The sequence below is a fragment of the Eublepharis macularius genome, chromosome 2 (assembly GCF_028583425.1).
Source record: "Eublepharis macularius isolate TG4126 chromosome 2, MPM_Emac_v1.0, whole genome shotgun sequence".
Taxonomy (NCBI): domain Eukaryota; kingdom Metazoa; phylum Chordata; class Lepidosauria; order Squamata; family Eublepharidae; genus Eublepharis; species Eublepharis macularius.
Window position 1 is genome coordinate 189,059,147 of NC_072791.1, and position 26,771 is coordinate 189,085,917.

Consider the following 26,771-nt stretch of genomic DNA (forward strand, 5'->3'; position numbering starts at 1 on the left):
TGGTGGTTTGAATTTGTCTCTTGTGCCCTGCTGATGGAGTAGATTCAGAGTCATCCCTGCCCCCATTCTGCTTATGTTCTGTATCGGGCTGTATCCACCCACTGTGAACCATGTGGGGTGTGTATTTCCTGGTCTTGCACCTGTCATCCTGGGTTAAGTTACATATGCTCTCTGTGGGTGTTGCTTAAATTACAGACTTGCCCGCTCTTGATGTAATAGATCAGAATTTCGTAGCACCTGACCCAAGAACAGTGGCCCGGCTCCCAACGTTATTGAAATCAAGCTGGTGCTGACGAACCTCTAGGTTGATCTGTCCTTGAAAATACAAATGTATTTGTATGTATGTAATGTTTGTATGCAATGTATATGGTATGTGTCCTAATGTTTTTGTATGCATGCATGGTTTGTCCCACAAACATTAGTCCTTTTTTGCAGAATGAGAGCTGCAAACTTGTGTGAAGTTGTCCTTACCACATGATAAAGTTCACACAAATAAAGAAGTTTCATAAGCAGGATTATTTCCCCCTTCAAATTGGCTGCTAGGTATGCAGGTGGAACTTGTTTCATAAAGGCAGTTCCTGTATTACTTGATAGTAGGGGAAAATGCGCAAGTGGTTCAACCTTCTTTCCTTGCCTTTGATGTAAATTAGGAAGTGAGACTTGAAGTGAGACAGGAATTATCTAGAGCCGCGTCTGCACAGGTCAGTTTCACTAATTCAGTTCCCATACTGCAGCATTTTTTTCTTAACAGACTGCACCAAATTTGCCAGCATGAGTAGTCACTCCAGAGGGAGAAAAGAATAAGTACTAGCACTATCAAAAAACAGAAGAGATGAAAGTCCATCCTATCCTGGCTCATTGTATGTTGTTGGAGCTTTTGTTCAAGCCTAGGATCTGCTACCTAGTATCGAATTTGTCATACTAAGAACATGAATATTGTATAACGTTGTAGGTTCTTGGCGAAGGAACCTGGTTTTTGTCCATATTTACTATAAAGTGCTAGTCATCGGTTTGCTTCCTTGCTTTTTCCTCTTCCGTCCATTGCTAAAAAAGTACTTGGAAAAACCTGGATCAAACAGGTAAAATAAATGAGTTAAAGCTAATACATATGCATTATCTGTGTGCTTATCGCAATACATTTAAGCCATTTGTTGCAGAATTTAGATGTGGTGTGGATGGGGAGGGAGAGCTGTGCAATCTTTGATAGTGTTACAATTTTTTAAAGGTATTTCAATTCATACGTGCAATTTGGCAGATCTGAAAGATTATATGGATAGTGGTACATTCTGGTATTTTACTTGAGATCCTTTGGAGGCATTTTGCTAGCATTAGAATCTGAGCACCATAGTCAGATAAATGTGGATAAAACATCTGTATGATGTCAAATATATTTTGTTGGAACTGGGGACATTGATAGGATAGGTACAGGTTAGGACAGTGACCCTGCTGGTTACAGAGGTCCATTTGCTGAATAATTTTTGTAGTCTTTTGGAAAGACCTGCTACTAGTGTGCATGTATGGAGAGCAAGGGCACTGCACTTAACCTGAGAGGAGTGGCCAGCCAGTGAGGCAAGGCCCCCCTCATTGTAGGAGGGTTACTTTTCAACACAGGCAGGTTTAGAGGCCCCTTCCCTTCCTCAGAAAAGCTCTCCCTTGCCTTTTCTCTCTCCCCTCAAATTGACCACCTTCCCGATCCAACTGCTTGATCTGCCCATGCTTGAAGCATGCAATGCCTCTCCCTGCTAGGGAGGTCAAAACTCTGGCCCCTTCTCTTCCTGCCATCTGACTGTCACAGAATTTCTTGTCCTGTGCTCATAGCTCAGTGGACCACATGCAACTGCCTTGGAGGTAAAAGTGGGTCCTGGATCTGGGAAAGTTTAAGACCATTGAGCTAAATAATTATAGTTGCATAGTGTTTTTCAATGCATACAGTGAAACAAGTTTTCATTGGTGGATACTTCCGTAAAAGTTCTGTCAATTTTTCGCAACTTTAGTCGGTTTGCAAGCATGACAATTCATTTGTTGATAGTGAATGATTAAGACCTGAAAATTAATAATTGCAGTAGTGAATTCTTTTGTTAGGTTTGGGAAAGACAGATTCTAAAGTATGAGGAAATTGTCCACTTCCAAGTAAGTGGCAGATAAGGCAAAAATTCTCCAAGCTGAAGTACAGTTTTGGGTATTTTACTGTGTGACATTTCTTTTGGCATCTGAACTCTGGTTCTTCAATAGCCTGCTGTCTAGAGTGTTTTATCAAACCATTCCCTTCCCCTAAGCAGTTTTACTGGTCTTGCTGCCTTTTCTACCAGATTGTGCAGAAACTGGCTTTCTCCCTGCCATCTGTAAGTCCTCTCAGTAGTGTTGTCAAGTACAATACAGTACAAGATTTCATCATCATTGTCTTGTGTGAGAGGCAAAGAGAAGGGAATGAAAACAATGCACAATCACATGGGTATATTGCTAGAAAAAGCCTCCCATCTTAATCCACCAAGCTGATCTTTTAGTTTCATGGAACTACTCCTTTATTGTGGCAACAGTAAGGAATGTGTTGCAAGAAAATATATGGTGCAATCCTAAAGAGAATTGCACCCTTCTTCACACATTGTTATACTCTGGTTAGGATTGCACTGATCCTCCAAGTTTTTTCACACTTTCTACCTACTTTCCACCAAATTTTTTTCACACTCGTTACTGCTCCCATCAGACCACCAGGTGGTCTTGGTGGAAAGTAACACACCTTGTATAAAGTTTGGCACATTTCTGAGGAAAAATAGATGAAACACAGGAAGCAAACTAGCTCTGTGTCAAGCAAAAGCAAAGTCGAGTGAAGCTGTGTCACAGCGCCTGTTCCTCTGATTCCCATGGGAAGGCATTGGCCGGCCCTGCAACAAAAGGCCAAAGTTCAGCAAAACTTTGGCGTGACTTACCTTGGACTTTCCTGCAATTAATAACTGTATACTGTGCACTTTAAGAGCACTGTGCACTTTAAGAAATGTATGCTGCTAACATTAATTTTTGAGGTACCACCTGTTTACATGACTGTGTTAAGATTCTTTGATGGTGCATTTGGTATTTACCTGCTTGATGTTTGATGATTGTCTGATGGTATATATTTAATTTGTTGAATTATATGTTTATATGACTGACTTAGGACTCAATCAGTTTAGTTAGATAATCACGGTGTCATTTGTTTTCTGGTTAGGATTGTGTTCTGTGATTCTCCTTGGTACCAGAACCAGACATAAGTTATATAATGTGATAGTCATAAAATTTTAATAAGACAGGATCTTAATTTAATTCATCATAATTCCACAGGTCTTTGGGATGTAATTTTATTCTCATTTATAAACAAAGACCCCCAAACCTCTTTTGTAATTTTCCTAATACAGTCAGTTGTTTCTCTTTTAAACAAGTACTGTATCTTAATTTTTTAACGGCCAATTTTCCTGTTTTTCTCTTTCTAGAATTAAGAAATGGCATTTCGAAAGGCAGTGAAAGGATCTGTCCTCATTGGAGGAGGTGCTATAGCAACCGTGTTTGGTCTTTCACAACTTTCTCAGTATAGAAAAAAGCATGTAAGTAGTAATTCATTTTTTAAAAATGTGCATAGAGCTTATATAAGATCAGTTCTTTAAATGTTTTGCTCCTTTGTTGCAAATGGCAAGAGGCATTGCAGAAGAAAGGAGTCTTATCCTACTGGGATGTGATGGTTGCCATGTCATTCAAGATGGAAGGGACTTCGACCAAGAATGGAAGTAGCTGTGTAAACAAGGTGGCCATTACCTCCCTCTGGATCTTACAGAACCCCTCCCCCCCAATTCTCTCGTTGAAACTTACAGGTTGTGAATTATTTTCTTGAAAGCTGTGTAAGATTTTTAGGGAATTTGTGAAGGAGAGGCTATATTCAGCCTAATTTGCATGCTGTTTTAAGGTTGGCTCCCATGAGACTGTTAGTACGTGCCAGAGTACAAAATACATGAGTGGCATGTTAAATGTAAGTCATGCTTGTATGAATTAGTATCCTTGTTCATCCTAGAAACACGTGTGAAGAAGCCTGATTTCATTTTGTGTGTAGCTCTTTTTAGATGTTATGTTTGTGGTGCAGTGGACACACGTATGGGATGGATGTGCTGATCTTCTCAATATGTGTAATCGCTGTTGCTTCTGAAAGGAAGATTACTCTGTGTGTTCCAAAGCTGGAATATAGGCTTGCTGCCCCTTTCAGAAGAAATGGTGATTGCATGTAGTGCATCAGTCCCATACATCCATTAACATTGCCATAATGTAATGTCTGCAGAGGTCTTACATGTTGTGCACATGTAAATATAGGTGGCCTCTTAGGAATCAGTCCTTATTAAATATTGTTACTTAGCATTGGGTTTGTTTTGTAGCAAGGTATATTTTCTATCACTGTGCACAAACAAGAGAGAGGAGACCACATGAAGCACTCTGGACTTAAACGTGCCATGGATTTTATCTGTCAATCACTGTACGAAGAAGCAGCTGCTGTGTTTGTCTCTTGGGGCTCATTTATGCAATTGGAGTTTCTTGGAAATGTGGTGATGAGGTGGTTTCAGGGGATGTTAATTCACTGCTGTTATCACATCCACGAACCCAGTCTATACGAACAAGGATTAGCAAGGCTTTTCAAGTGAACACTCACTGGTTGGATCCTGTGGAAGTGATTTCCATCAACAGCCCAGGACTTTATCTTCTCTTCATCTTGATGCATCTCAGAGTCTTCTCAAAGTACTGTTCCTATGGGACATGGAACCCCCAGGAACAGCATGAGAGTGAATCTGCTGTGGAAGGGGTGATTCATCAGCAATCTCCTCACTTCTATGAGTGGAAATCTATGGCTCAATCCAGCCAACTGTTTGTGGTCTAAGGGCCGCTTCGTTTATTGTTGAAAGTGATGAGAGGGAAGCTGGGTAATACATGTAAGAGGCTTGCTATCTTGATTAGCAATTTGTATGGAGAATTTCTGTGGCAATACTGCACTCCACACTTAGATATTTCACAGTGTCCTCTCTGTGGCTCCTGTAGAATCTTCTGTTTTTTATGTGGAGGTGCTCTGTTTTAAGCCACCTCCTGCATATTACCTGCAACATTGTTGAGATGATTGCTAATCTAGGGATGAAAGAGTGACCTCTGGTTTCCTTGCAGCTCTCCTGAAGTTCTGGTTAACTCCTTGAATCTGTAAACAAATTGGATAATAACATAAAATTCAGATTATCTTCAGTGTCAGGTAGGAAAAAAGCTGTAGTCATTAACAAGGAGCATTTAGAAGTGATTTATTAGTTGTGTGTGAATCTACAGGTAGGTAAATTCTTCAGGAAAGCACTATGTACATATGTTTGTGTAAAGAGATTTGCTCACTTCTAAAGAGAAAGCATTCACCTGTGTACATGTTTAACTTGTTCAGAGGCAAGGTGACTAAGCTATAAAGGCATGTGGTACTTGAATTGGTATAACTTGCAGGTGGTTGTGCATGTAATCTACTTTTCTTACTTTTACTTAGCGAGCCAGGTAGCTGAGAGTTTTGCTTGGTTGAATTGTTCAGTGGAAGGGGACTTGTGTGAAAGTCTGCATCATAATAAACTGTGTAAGGTGCCGCAGCAGTCTTTAGACCTATTCCACTGTGAGCCCTAAGTCACTGTCTTTAGAAGATGTACATGTACCTCTTCAAACTTTTTCTTCTATTTTTGATTGCAGTTTGGACTTCAGAAACATGTCTTATTTATAAATTTGCTTTGTAATCCCACATATTTCCTGACGATGCTTAGTCTTAGGTAAACTTTCATAGTAAAGTGAAGGCTGAGTGTGTAGACATATGCACAAATATAGGTTCAGGAAGAGTTCAGGCTCCTGCATTTTGGTACACAGGAAAACTGTGTTGTTTTTATATCAATCATGCCACTTGCCAGAACCAATGGTTATTAAGGGCTTCCGCTGTGCTACCCTTGTGTAGTCAGTAAAGATTGGTAAGAGAGAGTGGAATGAGGGTATGAAATCACAGCGGCAGGGACTGTCAGCTAAATTGGAGAAAAGCAAGCAGCCTGGATCTTGGGTGAAACTTACCTCCTTACAGTTTAGAGAAGGGAAAGAAGTTGTGAGCATGGCTTGCTTTGATTCAACCAAAATGGGCCTTCAGGATTCTGTTGCTGACTGACTCAGTAGAATCACCAGGCAAATGAAGTTGCTGCCAAACAGCAGTTAGAGCTTGATGGAACAGGTGGAGAGGAGAGAAGGGTAACTAAAGGTGAGTGGAGAAGATAGACAGGTGAAGGGGGGCTATACAGAAATGCTGGGAGGAGAAAGGTGAGTTGTGGTGGGAACTGAGGGGAGCAGGAGGCAGTGGGGGAAGAAGATAAGCTAAGGTCTTATCCTGTGTTTCCACCTCTTTCCATCCTGAGCCTAATTTCTCTGCCTTCTAATAGGATATTTTAAGCTAGCAGGGAGACTGCCTCCTTATAGTTCTTCAGGGTGAAGAACTATATATTTAGGAGAGGCATGCTTTCTTTAAACCTGTTTCCTCTCTATAGGGGAGTGCCCCGTCACAGCTGAAATAATCATAATGAAGGGAGATTATTTCATTTGAGTGAGTGTGTTGCATCTTACTAGTTGGGTGAGCAGTTTTCCTTACCATAACATGCAGTGTGCGCACAGTCTGTGAAACTTTTTCTCTGGGTTTCATTTCCTAGGCCAAACAAAGGGGTTGTTTGAGGTGGTATCTGCCCGCTGGAACTGCCACCATCCTGCTGAACCTGGGGAGAGCTGCTACAGTTCCTCTGCCCCAGGTTTGAGTACTTCTGGGCTTGAATAGAGGCTGGCTACAGGGAGCCAGGCTGCATGCTGGAAAAGGGGCGAAAAGGTGGAGCTTTTTTTCTGCTCTTTTCCTGCCACTTTCTCCACTGTCTGCAAACTTAAAAGAGTTTGCGCTTGTAAATCTTTTTGGGGGAACTCAGACCCTGAAGTTGCCTTGCTCCACTACCACTAGATGTATAGAATCATCTTATGCAACCTTTATGAAGGCTTGCGGCACAAAGGGCTTGACAAGAGAATCACATATGATGTTTTTATGCTTTCACATGATTGTAATTCGTACTGCACTGCTTCATCCCCTTTGTAGCTGCTGCCTGTCTACACCCAGTATAGGACAGCAGGTGGAATAGAACCAGCAGGATTTGACACAAAGGAGGGGACAGCCCATTTACAGTGTTGACATATCTAAGCTGTGGGCTTGTCCAGCAGCCGAACTGTCCTCTTTTTAATAATGCTTGCCAATCAAACAGATGACAGGGTGAAAGAGCTTCTCGTCTGAAAGATACACAAAGGGATGTTGCCCCAAGACGCACTCTAATTGGCTACCGATTCCAGGAGGTCTGTGGCTTTTTCTAAATGAGTCTTTTCAGTGCTCGCTAGCATTGAGAGAAGACACAATTCAATTAGCATGCACACAGATTGTTCCCTATATCCCTTAGAAACATGTCATGCATTCTGTAACACATTTGTGTGTTACAGGAGCCCAGTCTGTGTAGCCCAATCTATGCAGGTTACTTAGAATAAGTACCACTGAATTCATTATTGAGCGAAATTTACTGTAATCTGTGGATTTGTTCATTTTTTTGTAGTGTTTATGTAGTGCTTTTTCATGTGCAATTTTTTTTTCAATGTTGAAATACCCATAGGTTTTTGCTTCTTTCTTGGGTACTTTTTCTGGTATTGGATCTCTGTGAAGGATTGGGTTCATATGTGTTTTAAATGGTGTACACTTTACCTTCTTGGCTTTTTGTTAAAGTATAGGAAGGCTTCATCCCTCTGATGGTACAGATTTCCTTAAACTGTAGAAGGCAAGAAAGAAGAGTATGTGAATCTAAGAAAGGGTTAACAAAACTTAAGTGAAACAGACTGCTACTTCATTTGCTATATCTCTGCTTTGCTCACTAGAAATGATGATATGGCTTCTCTGAGCTTGTCCCTGGATTCCATTCCTTTCCCCCCAAAAAGCATCTTAATGATATGGTCCTCCAATAAGGGTCCTCCAGCCAGGACTTAATTGTGGCAAACTCTGTTGTGGTAAACCCAATTATTATCCATATTTTGGCATCTGAACCATGGCTTCCTGTCTCTTCCCTCTTGCCTTCCATTTTTATTTCTTTATTAATTAGTCTTTCTGTATCTCACTTCTCTGAACTTTAAATATTACAATTGTGTTGCTACATACAGAAGAACAAATTCTGTGAGGCTCCTTCCAAAAAGAAGATGGCAGGCCAATGAAGGAATCTTATGGAAAAGTTTTTCTAAATTGTAATGGCTTTTGACCTATTGTGGTGATGGATCTTTATTTTGACTCATTGATTGGGACACCAAGAAGACAAGGTGGGAGACACTTAACAGGGAGTAGTTGAATATACTGTACCAAACATAAAAGCATGCCTCCTGATGTTGGTTGCCTGAAAATGCTTTGCTGGTAAAATAGCCTTGTTACTATGTATTTGTAGATCCGTTTACAGAATGGGAGCAAACCACATACAAGGGAGATATATTGTGGTAGCTTAGTAAATGGACACAAACAGGTGGATTGTGTGAGTAGGTGTTTGTAATGGAATATTTTATCTTGCCTTGATTTTGGGGTAAGTTACATGAGTAATAATCTATTTGAAGCAGTAGTGTCTAACAATACTATTTTTCGGTATACACAGGGAAGCCAAAGGGTGTCTAATTGTCCCTGTTGGTGATTATTCCATAAGATTGATACATTTATAATTTTGTCCCCCCCACCCTAGTTTTTAGGAACAGTCATGAGGATCTAGAATAAATCTAGATGGACGTTATATTTGAGCCTCAAGCCCAGGTCAAATACTGTTAAGTCATCAGCACTGAACATCCACATGAGCATAACATTGTGGTAGAAGCAACGTTTTACTCTCAGCCACCATGTTGAAAATCACCACATCTATGTGTCAACTCATGTGAATATAGTGGGTAAGAACGCCTGCTGCTTTAATGGAAATCCCTGCTGAAAGACTGCAGCTGCCAATGTGTCTATAGATCTGTTGCTGTTTTCTCTCTAGTGCCATGCCCAAGTGGGGCGGTGGGGGGGGGGAGAATGCCCCACTGGGGAGGATTTAACAGTGTTTGAATAATCATTTTGTCCCTGTATCAGTTGGCAGTCCTGGGGCTCAGCTGTGTGGCATGCATGAAAGAAAACAATGATGCTGTTGCCTTGCTATTTCCTGTTAAAGGAGGAGCCTACTTTTTCTTGTCTACTCCAGTCCCATAGCGATATGTGGGAATGAAGCACAGAATTTTCCTTATCTTGTGGTCTCGTCCCCGCTCTGATCATGGATATAAGCTTCAGCTATATTTCTATTACCTGTCCTGCTTTGTAACTAGAAAATGGAAGAAAGTTAATATTACTGGCATAGGCTGACTAGATCTCTTTAAGGTTGCTGAGTTGTTCATATGGTTTACCACCTGTCCTCCATACCAGTTTTCAATATCTTCTTTCATGCAGTAGAAATTAGTAAGGTATCATATTCAACATGCACAATCCAAAATGCAAATGTCACTTCTCAGAAGTTGCTTGTGCCTTGGCATAGATTCAACAAAATTGCATCTTTGAAACATGAAATAAAGTTTATGATAAAAACACACTCCGTGCTAATTCTTAATAGGTTTTTAAGTGTCCTCTAGAAAACATCTAACTCTGTGGAAGAAATTAATTTAAATTGACCCGCAGAGTTCATATAAAACTCAACCAGTAGATATATAGGTTATTTTCAGACATCAAATGCCAACTCCTATATGTTCCTGATTAATTTGAGCCTGATTTATTCTTTAGCGCTACTTCCCTCCCTATCATGTTGAACCAAGATGGAAGTTTTCTTGTTTAGCAATTCTTCAGTATTACCATGTTGAATTTTGGTGCTTTAGATAGCAATCCTAAAGCCCAAATATGGGCACTGCATGTTTTGTGATTAGTGCGTATGTGAATTCAGACTGATATTTCAAGGTTTGATATGGCATAATGCATAACAAGAATATATTTGGACAAATGTACCATACCCACCAATTTAAGATGGGTATCTGAAAATAATTTGCCAGGTTTTATTACATTAGAATTTTTAAAAATGTAGATATTTAGTGATTTTTTTGTTCATCACCCTGGGCCATCTTTAGTAAAAATACTGTAAATATACATAGAATATGTATATACACATACTAGTATGTTGAAGCCAGAATCATGCAATATTTTGTGCCTTTAAAAGTCCTGCCTTTATGTATTCCTTGCACAAACTGTCAAAGCATTCCCCCCCCCCTTAGAACTCTTATAACATATGTGAATTATTCAGTTAGGGAAAAGGTTATTGGTCCCCTTCAGACCCTGGCTTGGAAAGCTTGATGTATGCTTCGTTTGTAAGTCGCCTTTAGGCTGGAGGTGCATGTGTATGTGAGCAGGATGCCCAGATAGGACTAGAGCAGTTAAGGTGTTGGAAAAACAAACAGATTTTATTTTGTGGCCTTTGCATTTTAAACAACTCTGCATAATTAAGATACCTGGCAACAAACCATTGTACATAAGCTAATTAGCTTAATAAATATCGGAGGTGGATTATAACCCAGAATGACAGCATTCTTAATGTAGATCATATAGTACATAACCAATATTACTAATATTTCTATTTAACATAAATTGGAAAAAAAACCTCACCTCCAATGATGGTCTGTTTTAAAGCATTATGAAACACCCTGGTGCACACAGAGTGTGTCAGGTCTGTTGCCCACTGTCCCTCCCTATTGTTACCCAGCTTATAATATGTTGCAGTAGCCTCGTGCACCTGTTCCCTTGTTGCTTTCCAGATTCCAGGACGGTCGAGCCCTTATCTCGAATGGCTCGCCTCAGTGGCCTTGGGACAGCTCCTGCCCATCCCGCTACTGATTGTGTTCGGCTGGGAGAACCAGAGGGGTGGGGGGATATGTGGAAGGGTTGATATAATGTATCTTGTACTCAGTGCATCATTCTTAACAAGAGACCTATGTACAGCCAGATGCCTTTACTTGCTTTTGTGTAACCTATGGGCATATATATGGCGAAGCCTATGATATCTCAATAAAGACCCACTTACTCAAGAGAGCTTGGATTTCTTGCTGCAAGGGTTGGGAGTCACCTTCAATGTATCCTGTCTTCCATAGACTGACAAAGTGATCACATTGGTTGACTGTTGATTCAAAATAATACTTTTGGGAGGGGCCGTGGCTCAGAAGTAAAGCTTTGCATGTGGAGAAGGTCTCAAGTTCATGGTATTTCCAGTAAGAAGGACCAGGTTGTAGATGCAATGTGTAGCAGTTAGCGTATAGGACTAGGACTTGGGAGCCTCAGGTTCTAATCCGCACTCTGCTGTGGAACCCTGCGGAATGACATGGGACCAATCACATACAGCGTAACCTACCTCACAGCATTGTTGTAAGAGAACATGGAGGACAGAATAATGTAAGTTGCTTTGGATCCCTATTAGAGAGAAACGTGATAGAAATGAATAAATTCCTCCTGAGACTCTTGGAGAGCCGTTGCTAGTCTGAGTAGACAGTAATGGCCTTGGTAGATCAGTGGTCTGACACAGCAGCATGACACAGCTTCATCTGTTTGCATTTATATTTTGCTTTAGGATATCCAAAATACTTCACAGACGTTATTTATGTGATCTTAACAACAGGTTTTGCAATAGTTTTGTCAATATTATCTATGTATCTCTGGAGACTGAACGCTAATGGCTTGCTCAGGCCTGCATAGTGAAGGAGCTGATGGCCGAGGTGAGACTTGAACTGCTTCTCAGTTCATTCTCTTAATCACTATATTACTGTTTTCCAAAATACAATTACAGTTCAGTTTTGCAGGATACTTAGAAGTAAATCCCACTGAATTAATTGTAATTCCACCCATGTGTAGGATTGTGGGGAAAAGATGCATATCACTTCATTTCATTGAGACTCAGTAAATTGGTTTAATTGAGAATCAGTAAATTGGTACAGAAAGTTTAGAAATACAACATTGGTCCACGTTCATGACAATACGTTTTTTAAAAAAATAGGTATCTTTATATATTGCTTTTCCTAAAGCACGTTGAACCAGTAATATCCATGTGTAAAATGGCATGGCTCGCAAGGAGATACATTTATTTGACAGGGCTGTTCAAATTGCTGTCTTTCTGTGAGTACAGATTCAATGAATTGGATCCAGCCAGCTTTTCTATTGGTGGCAAAGGGAGAAGGGAGTAGAGATGAGCACGAAACGGGAAAAAAATAAACCTTGAATTTTGTGGTTCGTCACGTTCCATGAAGTGCGAACCACGAACTTTCACAAAATTGTCCCGTTTCACAAAATAATTCATTAGGTTCGGGATTTGTCAGATCCCGGGACCCTACAATGGCCCCTTTCATACCCAGAGATGCCAAACTCGCAGGGAGACTTCAGCAGGCTCTCCTCCAGCCACCCGCCAGGTAGCTCTCTTCAGGCTCTCTTTGCTGACTTTTCCCTCCCGTCCTCCTGGCCTCCTGCTTTCTGCCGTTGCTGGAAGAAAAGTCAAGCAGAGTGGATCTGCTTGGGTTTTCCTCTCTTCAGGTTCTCTTTGCTGACTTTTCCTTCCCATCCTCCTGTCCTCCTGCTGCTCTGACATGCCCCTCCTCCAAGTTCTCGAAGGAAAAGCCAAGCAGAGCGGATCCACTCAGGATCTGCTCTGGGGAGCTTGGGGGTGGGTGGTGGGTGGGAAGGCATGTCAGAGCAGCAGGAGGATGGGAGCTAGAGAGTCAGGGAAGGGTTCCTGAAGCTGGCAAGCAGCGAGCAGTGGCAGAAGGAGCTGCTGAGGCTGCTGCTGCTGCTACTCCATCATCCTGTTCTTAAAAACGGAGAAGGGAAACAAAGAGGAAGGAGTCTTCAACTACAGTTCCCAGATAAACTTGCGCAGACCCGCATTGCTCAGCTCTTGGGTTGGCAGAGAGAGCTGCCTATCAAGGTTATGTGGGCTAAGATTGGGGTTTCCACAGCAACAAAAGGTCTGCAGACATTCCGGGCCTATGTTGCCTAGGGAATCAATTGATTGGTTCCAGCCTGTCTGGCATCATGAAGCATTCATGAATTGAACAAATCGGTCCAAAACGTTATGGATTTCATGAAAAACCCGTTTCCACGAAACCCGCTCTTGCGGTACACTAATTATTTCGATTCATGCCCATGTCTAGAAGAGAGTCCTTTCTGACTATGTTGGGGATCATGGAATGTGTTCAGACAAAATCTATATGGGACAGGGGCAGTAATAAAGAGAGAAATGTGGGTGAGATTGAGCAAAAAAAAAAAAAAAGCTGGCAGGAGTCAGCCAACATTACCAGTTTGCTCATGTAACAGTGGCTGCCTACTCAGGGTTACATATTTGAAAGAGGGGAACAGCCAGTTTCCTTGTATATACTAGGACTGATTGTGTGTTTGCATGTGACAGTAGCTTTGTGTGCAAAGTCCTCCACCACATGCACACCCCAGTTCCTGGAATGATGACTTTATATCAACATATTGGTCAGTTTAAGAAATGCTTTTTGTATAGGTATTAGATATATCAAACACATTTTCAGTAGCAGAATCAGAGGTTGCTTCAAATGTTGTTTTACACTGGCTTTCAGACCCATGATAATTGTTGTCAGTTTCCTTCCAAGACTCCAAATGTGAATAAAATGGATGCATATCTTAATCATTTTGTGGAAAAAATGTCATGGGCATGGACCCAATAATCCTACAAAATGCGTAACTTTATTTATTTTTAATTTTTGCACAGTTGGTGAACTTTTAAAATGTATACATTTGGTAGCAGATTTATGCTATAGTTTAAAAACCCAGGTTCCAAAAGCACATAAATTAAATAGCAAAATAATCCAAACATATGAAGTTGTTCTATATAGAGTCAGAGGTTTGTCCTGTCTAATCTGACTGGCATCAGCTTTCCAGGTTCTCAGGCAGAGAAGGATCTATCCCGATCCAGCCCTTTAAGACCCTTGAACTGGGAAATGCTGGGGGTTGAACCTGAGACTTCATGTACACAAAGCATGTGTTAAATTACTGAGCCTCAAGCCTTTCCTATATGCAGTGCTACTAGTTTTGAATTATGCACTTTTATGCAATCCATTTTCCCTGCATTATGAAAAGAAGTGATCACGAAAGGATTAAATTCCTCCCTCCTGTTTCTCCATTTATTGCAAGGTAACCTAACCATTTAAATATGATTGCACCATTCACAGTTGGCGGACCACTACAAGGGTTATCAGTCAGGCTTGTGCTTGTGAATTCCCTTCTAGGGATTCAATTCCCAGGCATGTGGTGCTTGATTTGGATTGGGATCACAGTGTGCTGGGAGAATGAATTGTGCTTCCCTCCCGATGTTGTTTTCAGGGCCTGAAATGGCCCCCAGGGAGTGCTATTTGTCCCATTGTGGAAACTCTTGTGTATCCCTCATCAGTACATGTGGAGCCCCCACTTTGGAAAATTGGCCATTTTGTACTAGGAAAGCTGCATGATGGATGGTTGAAACACCTTCTCCTTGCACACTGTGGTACTGATCCAAAAGAGGACTTTAACATCTGAGTTCCCATCACAAAACTTTCATGCACATGTGTGTGGATTGAGATAATAATCTGGGGAAATATGTAATGTGTGATTTTTGCCATTTAACTTGGATCTTTTGTTAATACCAGAGTGTAAAAGGTAAAGCATGACTTGGCTCACTGTGAGACACGTTTTGATTTGTAATTATAAAATTAAAAAGTCTCATTTCATTTAATAGTTTATTAATCACTTGTGTAGTGCTTTTCATAAAGCACGTATTATATTTTTGAGAATCCTTTACAGCAGCCTATAAGATGTTCCGGTTTTTATTATAGATAAATGGATTGAAGCTGAAAAAATAGGCTATCTGCAGCTGTCTAGTAAATTTAAGGCACATAGGAGAATTGAATCATAAACTTTTCATCTTGTACTTGGTCATTATGTTGCTACCCAGTTTCACTCTTTCATATGACTCTTAACATGTTGCGTTTTATTTTTGCAGGGTCATTTTGCATCTGTTAGAGCTTCAGAATGTAAGACCCTGCAAATGCAAAGCCGGCTTCCTGCCAGAGAAAGTCAGCTCCAGGATCTGCAAAACACGGGTGAATTTGATATCCTCATAATAGGTGGAGGTGCCACAGGAAGTGGCTGTGCCTTGGACGCTGTTACGAGAGGTGAGTCCCGCAAGTCTGGAGATTTAACAGTGCCATATATGGGCAATTATTTCCTTTTGGATATTTGGATAGATAGATATAAACTGTCTCCAAAAAATCTACCTTAAAGGAAATGGATGGCTTAAATCTGGATGCCTTATAGTTTTGTTGGCCTCCATGGTTGCATTTGTAAAATGTAGAAGATGCAGCAGAATGCCTGCTGTCAAAGGATGAGAAGACCACAGAGTGAAAAAGCATTCTTTCCCCCCTTCTGTTCTCCAAAGGTAGAACATTTCTTGCTGCAATTTTAATACTAATTTTGCTTAGCATTAAAAAAAAGTATTAAAAACAACCAAACTTTAAAAAAACCCTTATTTTCTGCCTGCTAATATTCTGTCCATCCTGACATAGTCTCTGGCTTTTGTTTAGACCTAGGCTGTTATCATGAGAACCTGGTAGTGAAAGCATGATGAAACCTTTGCAGTTGTGCTTTTCTTTCAAGCTCTGTCTTCTTACTCTGACTACATTTGCTTTTAGTTTCCAAGGCTCTTGCTGTTCTGTGTCTCAACAGCTGCACAAGCACTTGTATTGCTGATAAGCCTCAAGTGAAGGCCGGTGATTTGCATGCCAGCATCTTTTGCTGAACTGGCTGCCACATTTCAGCATATTCCAAATCCTCTGTCTGAAAGGAAAGTATCCTGACTAGCTAATAGGCATTTTGAAATTTGATGTGCCACTTCCACACTCCCAGCAGGCACCTTGCAGTTTCTCGGTCTGGTTGCTCTTTGAATTAGTTCTCTTGGAACCTTCCTTTTATTCCTTATAATTCAGTGCATGAACCAGCTAATGGCCTTTGGCTCTTACCTACAAACCATGTCCTGTGAGCTGTGCCTCACCCTGAACTTTGATGGGCTGTTCCTCATCAAGCTATACTTTGCACATGGCTCAAGGACAGTGGTATGGTCTAGAAAGATTTCCACTGTTAATTTTTTTGTGGAAAAATTTCAATTTCTAAAAATGCATAGTTTCATAAAATTGCAGCCTAATGAATAGATATAGTACTGGGTAGTTTCCAAGTTGAATTAATTTTTTTTCTGGTGACTGTCTGTAGTAACCAAAGTTATTAAATGGCAGAATCGTGTCATTGGAGAGAGCCAGTGTGGTGCAGTGGTTAGAGTGTTGGACTAGGATCTGAGAGACCCAGGTTAGAATCCCCACTCTGCCATGGAAGCTCGCTGGGTGACCTGGAGCCAGCCATACACTCTCAACCTCGCCTAACACACAAGCGGTGGAGAGGAGAATTATGTAAGGCACTTTGGGTTCCTCTTGGGGAGAAAGGTGGATTTACAGATGAAGTAAATAGTTAAAATAAAATTAATTTAAACCATGTTAAATACTCTTCATGGAACATGTTTTCCATGACCAAATATTGATTGCGGAAAACATATTCCATAAGAAGTATTTAACATGATTTACATTAATTTTATTAAAATTTAAACCATGTTAAATACTCATTATGGAGTATGTTTTCCCTAATCAATATATTCCAGTTCAACTGTACTTGGCTTTTTGAAGAACTTTGAGGCACTTAATATTACAAAAAATTAATTCCATACTTCTTTAGTTTTGCTTACTAAATATAAATCAAAGAAAAACGCTAAACTAAATCCAAATAAGCTTAGAACACTGGACAGTTTTCCAGTTTCAAGAATGTCTGGAAAACTACATCATTATGCAAAGCTGATTGAACTTCTTACTGACTCCCTTCTTGCTTGCTGATCTTTCTTTTGCACCCTTGCAGCGTCAAGCTGTCTGATTTTCCTTCCCTCCTGCTGTTCCCAGGCAGCAGAAATGCATGCATCGAGGCAACGGCAGAAGGGTAATCTCAGAAATGTAAAATCTCCAGAAATGTTGAGGCTGTGGAACAGTTGAAACGTGCACAGTGCATTGCATTGGATCCAACCAGCTTTTCTACTGGTGAAAAAGGAAGAAGTTGTCGCCTTTGACCACAAGACTGACCCTGTAGAGGAGCATAATACCTACATGGGCAGAAGCACGTGTGATAAGGGCTGTAGTAAGGAGGAGAACTGAGTGGGAATGCTGGCTTGTTCCAGTCCTTACTTTCCTATCCAACTTATTGCTTATTTATGTAGGAAATCTTTCATGCTTCCTCTCCAGAGTCCTGCTCAAGGCAGCTTACAGTTAAAATAATACATTTTAATACTTTCACAACACATAATGCATAATTTATAACAATTAGCTTATAAAATTTCAGTATTCGGCACATTTATGGAATTTTACAAAGTAGATCTGCTTTTGTTACCAACAGGCAAAATTGCGAATATGCCCACTGGCCAGAAATAGTCTTTTATAGTCATAATAGGACTACCTGCATGTTTAGATAGCAAGTTAAACTTTTTAACATTGAGAGCATTGAATTCTTAAACAATGCTTTATCTGACACATTAATTGTTGCTAAAAGTATTCATATTCATACAAAAACAATAAACATATTCTCAAAAATAGATAGCGTATTTATTTCTGTGTTGCCTCTTCAGAGACTTGCTTAAGGCAGCTTACACTTAAAGCTGCATCACAATTTTAAAAACAAGACATAAAAAACAAGCTGTTGGACATAAGCAGCATAAAAACTGTCCCTACAGCAGCCACCTTGCTTACCGCCAGTCCCAAGAAAGTGCACATAGCATCCTAGGGAGGAGGGAGTGTTTTATTTGATACACTCAGATCCCTACCCCTGATCTAGGCTTTGTTGCCATTTGCTTTCAAAGCTGCAAGGGCCAATCCTGTCTGCATCTTGACTTTCCTAAAGCTGTGGGCCAAAAAAGGGAAGGCTAGTTGCTCCTTTCTCACAGGGAAAAAGTTCGGTCTTGATCTAATTTAAACACCCACCCTGAGGCCTATATAGAGCCACAGGACCAGAAAACTTAGCAAAATGCGGAAAATGGCAGTAAACATGTGACCTCCAGCCCCTCATTTCATTACAGTAATGTATTATTGCAACTGTTTGCACTTGACCTTTGCCATGTGTGGAGTTGTGGTTCACAACTTTACTTACTCATGGTCTGTGATTTGATCATGTAACATGGTCTCCACTCCCCCCCTTTTTTTTACTGTGCCCTCATGGTAATAATTAAATGGTTAAATTTTGCAGGAAATTTGGTTGGAAAATCTAGTTGTTTTGCCACTGGGAGGCAGCAGACTCTTGCAGTAGAACAACCACATTTCTGGCAAAATTCCCTCCCCCTCAATATTTGTGAATTTCACCATTTGTGGTGATTGCAGAAATGGATCCTCCACGAATGGTGAGGGTCCACTGTACATCTGTTAACGATTTACTGAACAGTTCTCTTTGTTATTAAAAAGGAGGTATTAAAAAGTTAGCTATTTGGAAATACTTGTAATTCTAACAGGCAACCAGTAGGAGAAGTTTTGCTGTGCTGCTAGATTTGTCCTTAACTTATTATAGAATAAGAGAAAGGATGCCTCACTCCTGCCTTACTGACAAATGACCCCAAAAAGGAATACAAAAAAATAAGCTACCCATCTGCACAGTGTCACTTTTGGTTTTGTGGATTATTTGGCAATATTTGACAATAGTCCATTTGTTGATGGTTCAATTGACTGGCGTAGCAATCCTAGGATTACCTGACAAAGATGCAGAGAGTCCTGTCTAGGAATTGACAGACAGGAATGGATGAACATTAGATGAAGATGGACCATAAGAGGCAGCAGAGGAGACACCTGAAGCAGAAAGGACTATGAACAATCTGGGTCTCAATTTGACTGTGTGTATGTGTGTGTGCACACATGTCCATGATAAATATTTTTAGTGTTGGAAAGATAATTTTGCTTGTGGCCAAGCTTTGATGTTTTCCCTGACTTCAGGTAGGGGGAAAGTTCTGTTACAGTTGCATCAGTCTGAAGACAAGTTGGGAACTTTGTCCTGCAGTTGTGTGTTGCCCTCTCCACCACTACATCTTCTACAGATAGGCCAGTTACAGTGGCAGTGCAGACCGGTATGGTTGTGATTAGGATTGGGATGTTAGTTCTTATCCTTGTTGGTAGACCTAGAGAATATAAAGATAAGTGTAGGTAATATATATTTCTTCTTCTTTTTCTATATGTGTTGAATGTGTGTAGGTTTCTGAAGTGTGAAATAATCATAGGCATTTGGTTAATGAATTGTGTATTGTTGCTCTTCATTCACGGGATTTGCTCTCATATTAAGTTTGATGCTTCACTTAACAAATTCGGCTTTCTCTGTGTGTGATATGTTTTTGCCAAATTATTCCTGATTGTATCCATTAATCTTCAGTCACATTTGACAAAAATAAATTGCTCTGATCTTCCAAAGTTACCAGGAATAATTAGATTTTTAAGGACACAAAAGTTTAGGGAGCCCAAGAGAGACAAATGTGGTTGTTCTCTTATAAAGAGCAGCAGAATCCTCAAGGCAGTGGAGGCTGGGGACCTGAGAATGGTGTTGATAATCTGCATTTCCTCCTTGGATATGCACAGTCATGTTGCTCTCCTCAACATGCTCTGTAAGAATCTTGTTGTACCTGTTTTTGTTCATTCCTTCCTGCTTCCTTTCTCATGTGATTTCATTTGAAAAATTACCACATGGAGAGGACTGTTAATAGTTGCAACACTAGAAAGGCTTATTGCTTTATTTAAAGATAGTTGTATAACTTTGAATGTTACCATGTAACTATGATTTACCTCCCTCCCCCTAGCAGATAATTCCAGATTTCTAGTCCTTATCTTAATTGGATATATTTTGTGAATTACCACATTTTATGAAAGTGGCAAGTAATTGTTTTTGTCTGCCTGTGGCTGATTATCTCCTGATAATTCAGTTATTTCACCTACAATTACTAATGGTTTTGCTATATATTTTTTAAAGGTTTCAGAAAACAGTTAAGTGAACAGTTTTTGTGTGAATTATCATAGTAGTTATATGTGCATCTCTTCTCCAGATTTTTTTAAGTCATAGCTGTTGAATGTGCAAAATATACCTAATGTGTTGACAGCTAAAAAATATTAGTGAACATTAAAATTGCTTTAATAGACCTTTATCTAGTCTAACTAGTCCAAAATAATTCTGGATGGCATGAAGGTTATAGTAATCTCCTGCTGTTTGTTCCCAAGGTTTGGTAAAGTAAAATATTAGACTTTGACTCTGAATATAGAAATGTTTTAGGTGAGTAGCTGTATTAGTCTGCAGTAGAACAGAAGCAAACTGAAGCAAGGGAATGCCTTGTGCTTGTGGCTGGATACTGTTTGTTTCTATTCCTCACTGCTGAACCCAGTGCATGGCTGCTGTGAACTACACTGGTTCTGTTGGGCTGAGTTGCTACAGTGTTGCTTACTTCAGTTTGGTTTTGGTGTGAATCTCTAGTGTGATGTTAGTCCCCTTGCTTCACTTTGGTTCGGGGGGGGGGGATTCCATCCCCTTGCTTCAGTTTGCTTCTATTGGGCTAAGTGGCAACAGTATCCCTTGCTTCTATTTGGTTTGGGTGGAATGGATGTGATTCTTTGATGTGATGTTGGTCTCCTTGCTTCACTTTGGTTCTGGGGGGGATTCCATTCCTGTGTTTCAGTTTAGTTCTGTTTGACTTTCTCTAGGATTTCAGCTGGCATTTGGGAATGTGCCTTGGCCATGGCAGTCTTGCACCAGTGTGTTTCTGCAATGGGAGTCAGCTTTGACTTTTTCCTCTTAGGAAACAATGGAATGATTGAGGACAACTTGTTCAGGGCCCATTGGGGCTTGTAGACTGTCCATAAAATCCCTGCCCCCCCCCGCCCACTGATTCAATCTTACTGAAACTTGAAGAATCTTTAGAGGACAGTCGGGAGTAGATTCCCTCCTAATATCCAGCCCACTGGATAACTCCCAGATTGATTTTACCAATTTTTTACCAAAAATTCTGTAAAAAAATTGGAATACCTGTTTTTTGTTTTGTTATACCTAGATTTTACTGAATCAGCCAAAATTCAGTTTTTTAATCTGAATCGCAAACCAAACTGCATACCCCTCTGGAGGATGCTGTTTCCAAATGGGTGTTCTCTGCAGGTTTAAAAGGAGAGCCTCCCAGACTCTTCTGAAGCAACTCGTGTGTCATTGGGGTAGTTGAAAGCCCCAAAATTGGTCCTCTTTTCTGGGGAAGAGATGTTTTGGGGAAGAAGTAAGTGGGCACCAGGAAATACCTCAGAGGCCGCCATAGTTCTCATGGGCTCTGGAGATTGCTGTCCTGCGGATAGCTAAAAGTACCAAACTGAAAATGTTATATCAAGCCCTCTGAGGATGGGAAAGAATGACTTTCTGCTGCATTCATATACTTCTAAGATTCCTTCAGAGCTCTGTTATTACACAGAATAGTTTCTTGCAGCTTATAGTATGTTTTCCAGTCCTAGTTTAACAATTGGTTCTGTTGATTGCCAGCTGTCCAGCCCAGCATTAGAAGAAGAGACACCAAAATATAGGTATACAGGTGTAAGTAGGAATTTCATCTGCTTCTTGTCCTGTGCGCCTGGAATCCTGCTTCCAAAGTTGTTGATCTTCAACAAGATTCTTGATTATGGAACTGTATGTGCTGAGTCGTCTTAAGTCTTCAGATCAGCATAAGTTGCCATGTCAGCTGCTTTGAGAGCTCTGTAGACTGGGAAGTAGGGTGTAAATTTCAGTAATAAAATAAATTTCCCAGTGGGCTGGACAGGGGATGGCTTGAGTATTCAGTATTTGTTTGCTATAGCTGTTGACATATGAAACCTCATTTAAGCCAGTTTATTGACCACTTGTATTTCAGCAGCAATAGTCAGTCAAAAAACAATAGGCATCTGCATCTTCTTTCTAGAGCAGTACTGAATGTTGGAATCGTTCATTAGACAAAGGCATCTTTGTAGTATTTGCCAGAAATCCTTTTAGAGGAAGTGTATGTTGGTGGCTTTCAACATGAGCCTCTTTACAGTTCTGCCATCATGTAATTATATGAGCTCACAGACAGTAACCAGGAGCTTGGAAGCATAACTTTTGGTCCATAATAACCAAAGAGTTCAGTGCAAATTAAAGTTCATCGTGATTCTATATACCTTGAGCGATATCCATTGCCCTAAACAGCATGCGTCTTTCAAAATACCTGTCTTGTGGATATCACTTTCTGCTAAAACAAGTTAAGAGAAAAGATGCATTCCTGTCAAGCAGCCCTTCTTAGATAAGAATTATGTTTGCAAATCCTGGTTATTTGCGTGTCTGCCATGCCTCACTGTTAATTGAAAGTTTTACCTCTGAAATACACTCTGTTTTTTTCTGTTGTCCCCTTTTGTTGAAATGGGACTTGATTTGATGTAAGCATTCAGCACACCTCATTATGGGACAAGTCATATAATTGCTGATCTGGTGTTTGCAAGCCTTGACTACACCTCTCATTAGGGGTACCAGCTCTGCCTCTGAAATTGTGGAGTTTGGGGAGAATGTGATTGTATTTCTAGGTGATGCTCTAGGAATTTCCCCTAATCTCTGTGGTAAACACCATAGAGACATGAGGAAATTCCTACAGCATCATTATGGAGGCCATTTTATGGCCATTATTTCTCCTGCCTTATAATTTCTTGTGGGCAGGGGTTTGGGGATTTGCCCACCACAGGCATGCTCATGACAAACCTACCTGTAATGTGTGGTGCAGACATATACACATTGTTAGATTTCTCTTAAGCACATTTAGCTGTTAATTACAGTTCAAATCTTTGCCTAAGTTTCCTTCACTTTTTTACGATATTGCCAGACACTTGCAGGCTGAATGGCAGTTGCAAAAACTCCACAATTGTCTTTCTGCTGCTAATCTGCAGCCAGGCCTCAAATCCTTGGGTAGAGCTCCATTTGTTCACAATATTCAATTGCTTCTGCTTCAGCTGTCATTTGGCATCCCAAGTTCTGACTCCATATGATGTTAGGGGTTCAGTCATGTGTAGAATTGTGAGTACAAGGCTGGCTCAATTTTGGGGGGCTCCCTGCTTTCTGGTAACATACTGATGTTGTTGGTGAAGTGTTAGCATTTGGCCAAAACGCTGTGATTTAACCATAGAGTTCTGGCCAAATGCTAGAGCATTGTCAGTGATGTGATCACATCACTTTGGTCATGCTGGAGGTGATGCCATCATGTTGCCAGTGCTGGTACTTGCCGATGATTTCAAAACATTTTATTTATTTATTTAATTAACATTTAGATGTTGTTTTCACACCCAAAACGGAATCCTAAAGCAACAAACAACAAATATTAAAACATTTAAAACATTAAAATAACATTTAAAATGTATATATAAATACAATAACAACTTACATACATACACACACAAACCCAGGAGGAGGATGCTAAGAGTTTACAGGGGTATGCCAAATGAAACAAAAAAAGTCTTCACATACTGATGGAAGACGATAACAGGGAGAGAGAAGTGAATCTCCCTGGGGAAGGAGTTCCAAAACGAATTCCTGCCACCTAGCTGAGCAGCAGTGGGAATGGCTAGTGGTGATGGGGATAGAAGGTCTCGCACTGAAATGAGAGATTTGACATTCCTGATTACATGAGGAACACACCACAAGTAAATGCAATAGCATATTATCAAACACACACAGTTTTCTTTTAGCTTCCCCAAATTCTCTCTTACTCTTAACATAGTGGTTAAGTGGTTGGGTAGCGTATCAGCATTCTGCTTGTTCGAATTCCATTACTTCCATGAGCTCAGCAGGTAGCTGAAAGTATGTCACCCCTTTTAGCCCCAGCTCCCGAGCTGTTTTGTGGGGATAATAACAACATTGACTTTGGTCACTGTGCTGTGTGGGTACTAGTCTGTCTAGAAGAGTGGTATGTAAACACACTGTTAACCACTGTTGTTGTTATTACGGCCTGCAGCTCCTCCCCTCCAGCTAGCAGGGATCTTCTGTAAGCTCCCATCCTCTCTGTTCTGTATAAGGATGTGTCTATAAATAATGAAATATCAATGCATAATCTCAATAAAGTTCTCTCTAAATTGGGAAAGCTATGTGTGCATATGTATTATTGCTGTAGCACAATTAATGTTTGTTAATCTTTTGTATGCTACATGTTAAACTTCCTCTGTTGACTGTGCAATATTTTTGATGGCTGTGTATTTTAATTTAAATACGTTAATCATCTTTTTTTAAAAAAATTTTTATTGGTGAGTTTGAATTTTCAAATTTGATACATACGTTCCCTTCATATCTAATTAGTTCTGTTCCCCACCCTTTTCCTCCCCCCTCCCTATTGACTTCCAACAGCTTTCCAACCCTTATCCCCTTTTATTGCTTAATTCTATTTCACTTATATTTTTCTGCAACACATAGATCATATCTCTTGCTCTAAGCATATTCTTATTCTTTTATACATATACTCTATCAAATATACTATCAATATAATATTTGTTGTATACTATACCATACAATATAGCATAGCGTGCATTATAGTATAACATCACATATATTTATCTGCAACACATATGTCATAATATCTCTTGCTCTAAGCATATTCTAGTTCTTTTATGCATATTCTCTATCAAATATACTATCAATATAGTATTTGTTATATACTATTCCATACAATACGGCATAGCATGCATTATAATATAACATATCATAACATCCCAATGTGGTATACAATGTGATATACCAACACCATACATCATAGTTTACTATAGTGTATAGTATAAATTTTCTAATATGTACTTTTTACTTTTCCTTTGTTAGACTATATATTCCTAATCAATTTTTCTTAATCATAATATTAGCTTAGATTATTATAATTAGATTTCCCCCTTAATGGTAAAGTCACTTCTCTCCTCCATTTACAACACCTCCCTTTAGAAATTCTCAAACTGCCACAGTTCTCCTTTCACATCCCATTTTTTCTCTAGATACTGTTTCAATTCCCCCCAATCAGCAATATATTGTCCTAGGTCAAGCTCTTTAAGCTTCCTTGTCATTTTGTCCATTTCTGCCATGTACAGCAATTTGTAAATCCAGTCTTCTATGGTTGGTATTTCTTGTACTTTCCACTTCTGCGTGTACAAAAGTCTTGCCGCTGTAGTCATATAAAATAACAATGTTCTATATTGCATTGGAACAGCTTCCATCCCCAAGTTCAGTAGCAACAATTCTGGGTTCTTATTTATTTGAATTTGTAAAATCTCATTAATTACTTAAGTTATATTTCCCCAATATTGCTTAGCTACTTCACAAGTCCACCACATATGGTACAATGATCCTTCATGCATTTTACATTTCCAGCATTTGTCTGACATATTCGTATTCCCTAGCGCAATTTTCTTTGGTGTTAAGTACCATCTGTAAATCATTTTGTATACATTCTCTTTAATATTCGTACAAGTTGAAATCTTCAATGTATTTTTCCACAGGTGTTCCCACGCCTTCATTGTTATTTCTTTATGAAAGTTTATTGCCCACTTCACCATCTGGTTTTTAACTGTTTCATCCTCCGTATGCCATTTCAGAAGTAATTTATAAATCTTGGATATTTCTTTCTTGCCTTCTTGTAGCATCACTTCTTCTAGTTCAGAATTTTCCATTCTTATACCTCCTTTTAAGCAGTCCGAATTATAAAGATCTCTAATCTGTCTATATTGAAACCATCCATAACAAGGAGACAACTCTTCTTCTGTTTTTATTCTTAGCATTGAATGTTGTACTTGTGTTATCTCCTTGTAAGTTAGATGTTACTGCTCATTATCGACAGTTCTCGGATCTATTACTTCATACGGGACCACCCATGAAGGAATTCCATCTTCCAAAATACGTTAATCATCTTGAATTAATTCATAATCTACTGTCTTAATTGGATTATTTGAGTTATACTTGCCTTCAATTGCTTCAGCCGAGTACAATTTAGTAGGTGGAAGAGAATAGCTAATTTTAAGTATTTGAGGTTTGCACTTTATCTCAGAACAATTAATGATCATGATTTCAAACCACTTCTTGAAACTCAAAACCTATGGAAACTCATATGAGCTGCATAAATCATGTGATAGAATGGATACAGATTCCCCCCCCCTCATAGGTTGAGCTCTTTCTTGAAAAAACAAGAAAGTGTTCTTCCAGTATAATTGTGCATAGTGTAGGTGATCGACTGGATTATTTGCAAAGATTGTGGGGAGCTTTTCAAGAAGTATGATGCTGAGGTCCCATGAGGAATCACAGGGGGATTGAGAAATATCCTCCAGAATGCTGTTGAGAAATCTCCAGAAAACTATTGAGAAATCTCCTCCAGAATACTGTGGGCTCATAGAGGCTTGAGCCGGCCAGTGTCCCCATCTTCCTCTTGGTTTGAACTGACTCTCAGCGGTTCTCAGCATTCTGAAACAATGAGCTTGCTCAGTCCTCACTAGCTTTGTTTTTTCTTCCCTGTGTTCATGTTGAAATTCTGCAAGCTGATATCCCCAAACTTTTGAATTTTTTTCTATAGTTGAGGCTTTTTGCT

At 39.8% G+C, this 26,771-nt stretch overlaps 1 protein-coding gene across 4 annotated transcripts in view; it reads left to right on the forward strand.

The window, feature by feature from the left end:
* GPD2 (glycerol-3-phosphate dehydrogenase 2) overlaps positions 1-26,771 on the forward strand; it is a 125,788-nt gene that overhangs the window by 24,604 nt on the left and 74,413 nt on the right. For all 4 annotated transcript variants that reach the window (XM_054971522.1, XM_054971524.1, XM_054971523.1 and 1 more), the window contains exons 2-3: positions 3,465-3,575; positions 15,093-15,264. In XM_054971522.1, coding sequence (XP_054827497.1) covers positions 3,474-3,575; positions 15,093-15,264 — 274 coding nt within the window. In that variant the 5' untranslated portion in view covers positions 3,465-3,473. The remainder of the gene's footprint in view (positions 1-3,464; positions 3,576-15,092; positions 15,265-26,771) is intronic.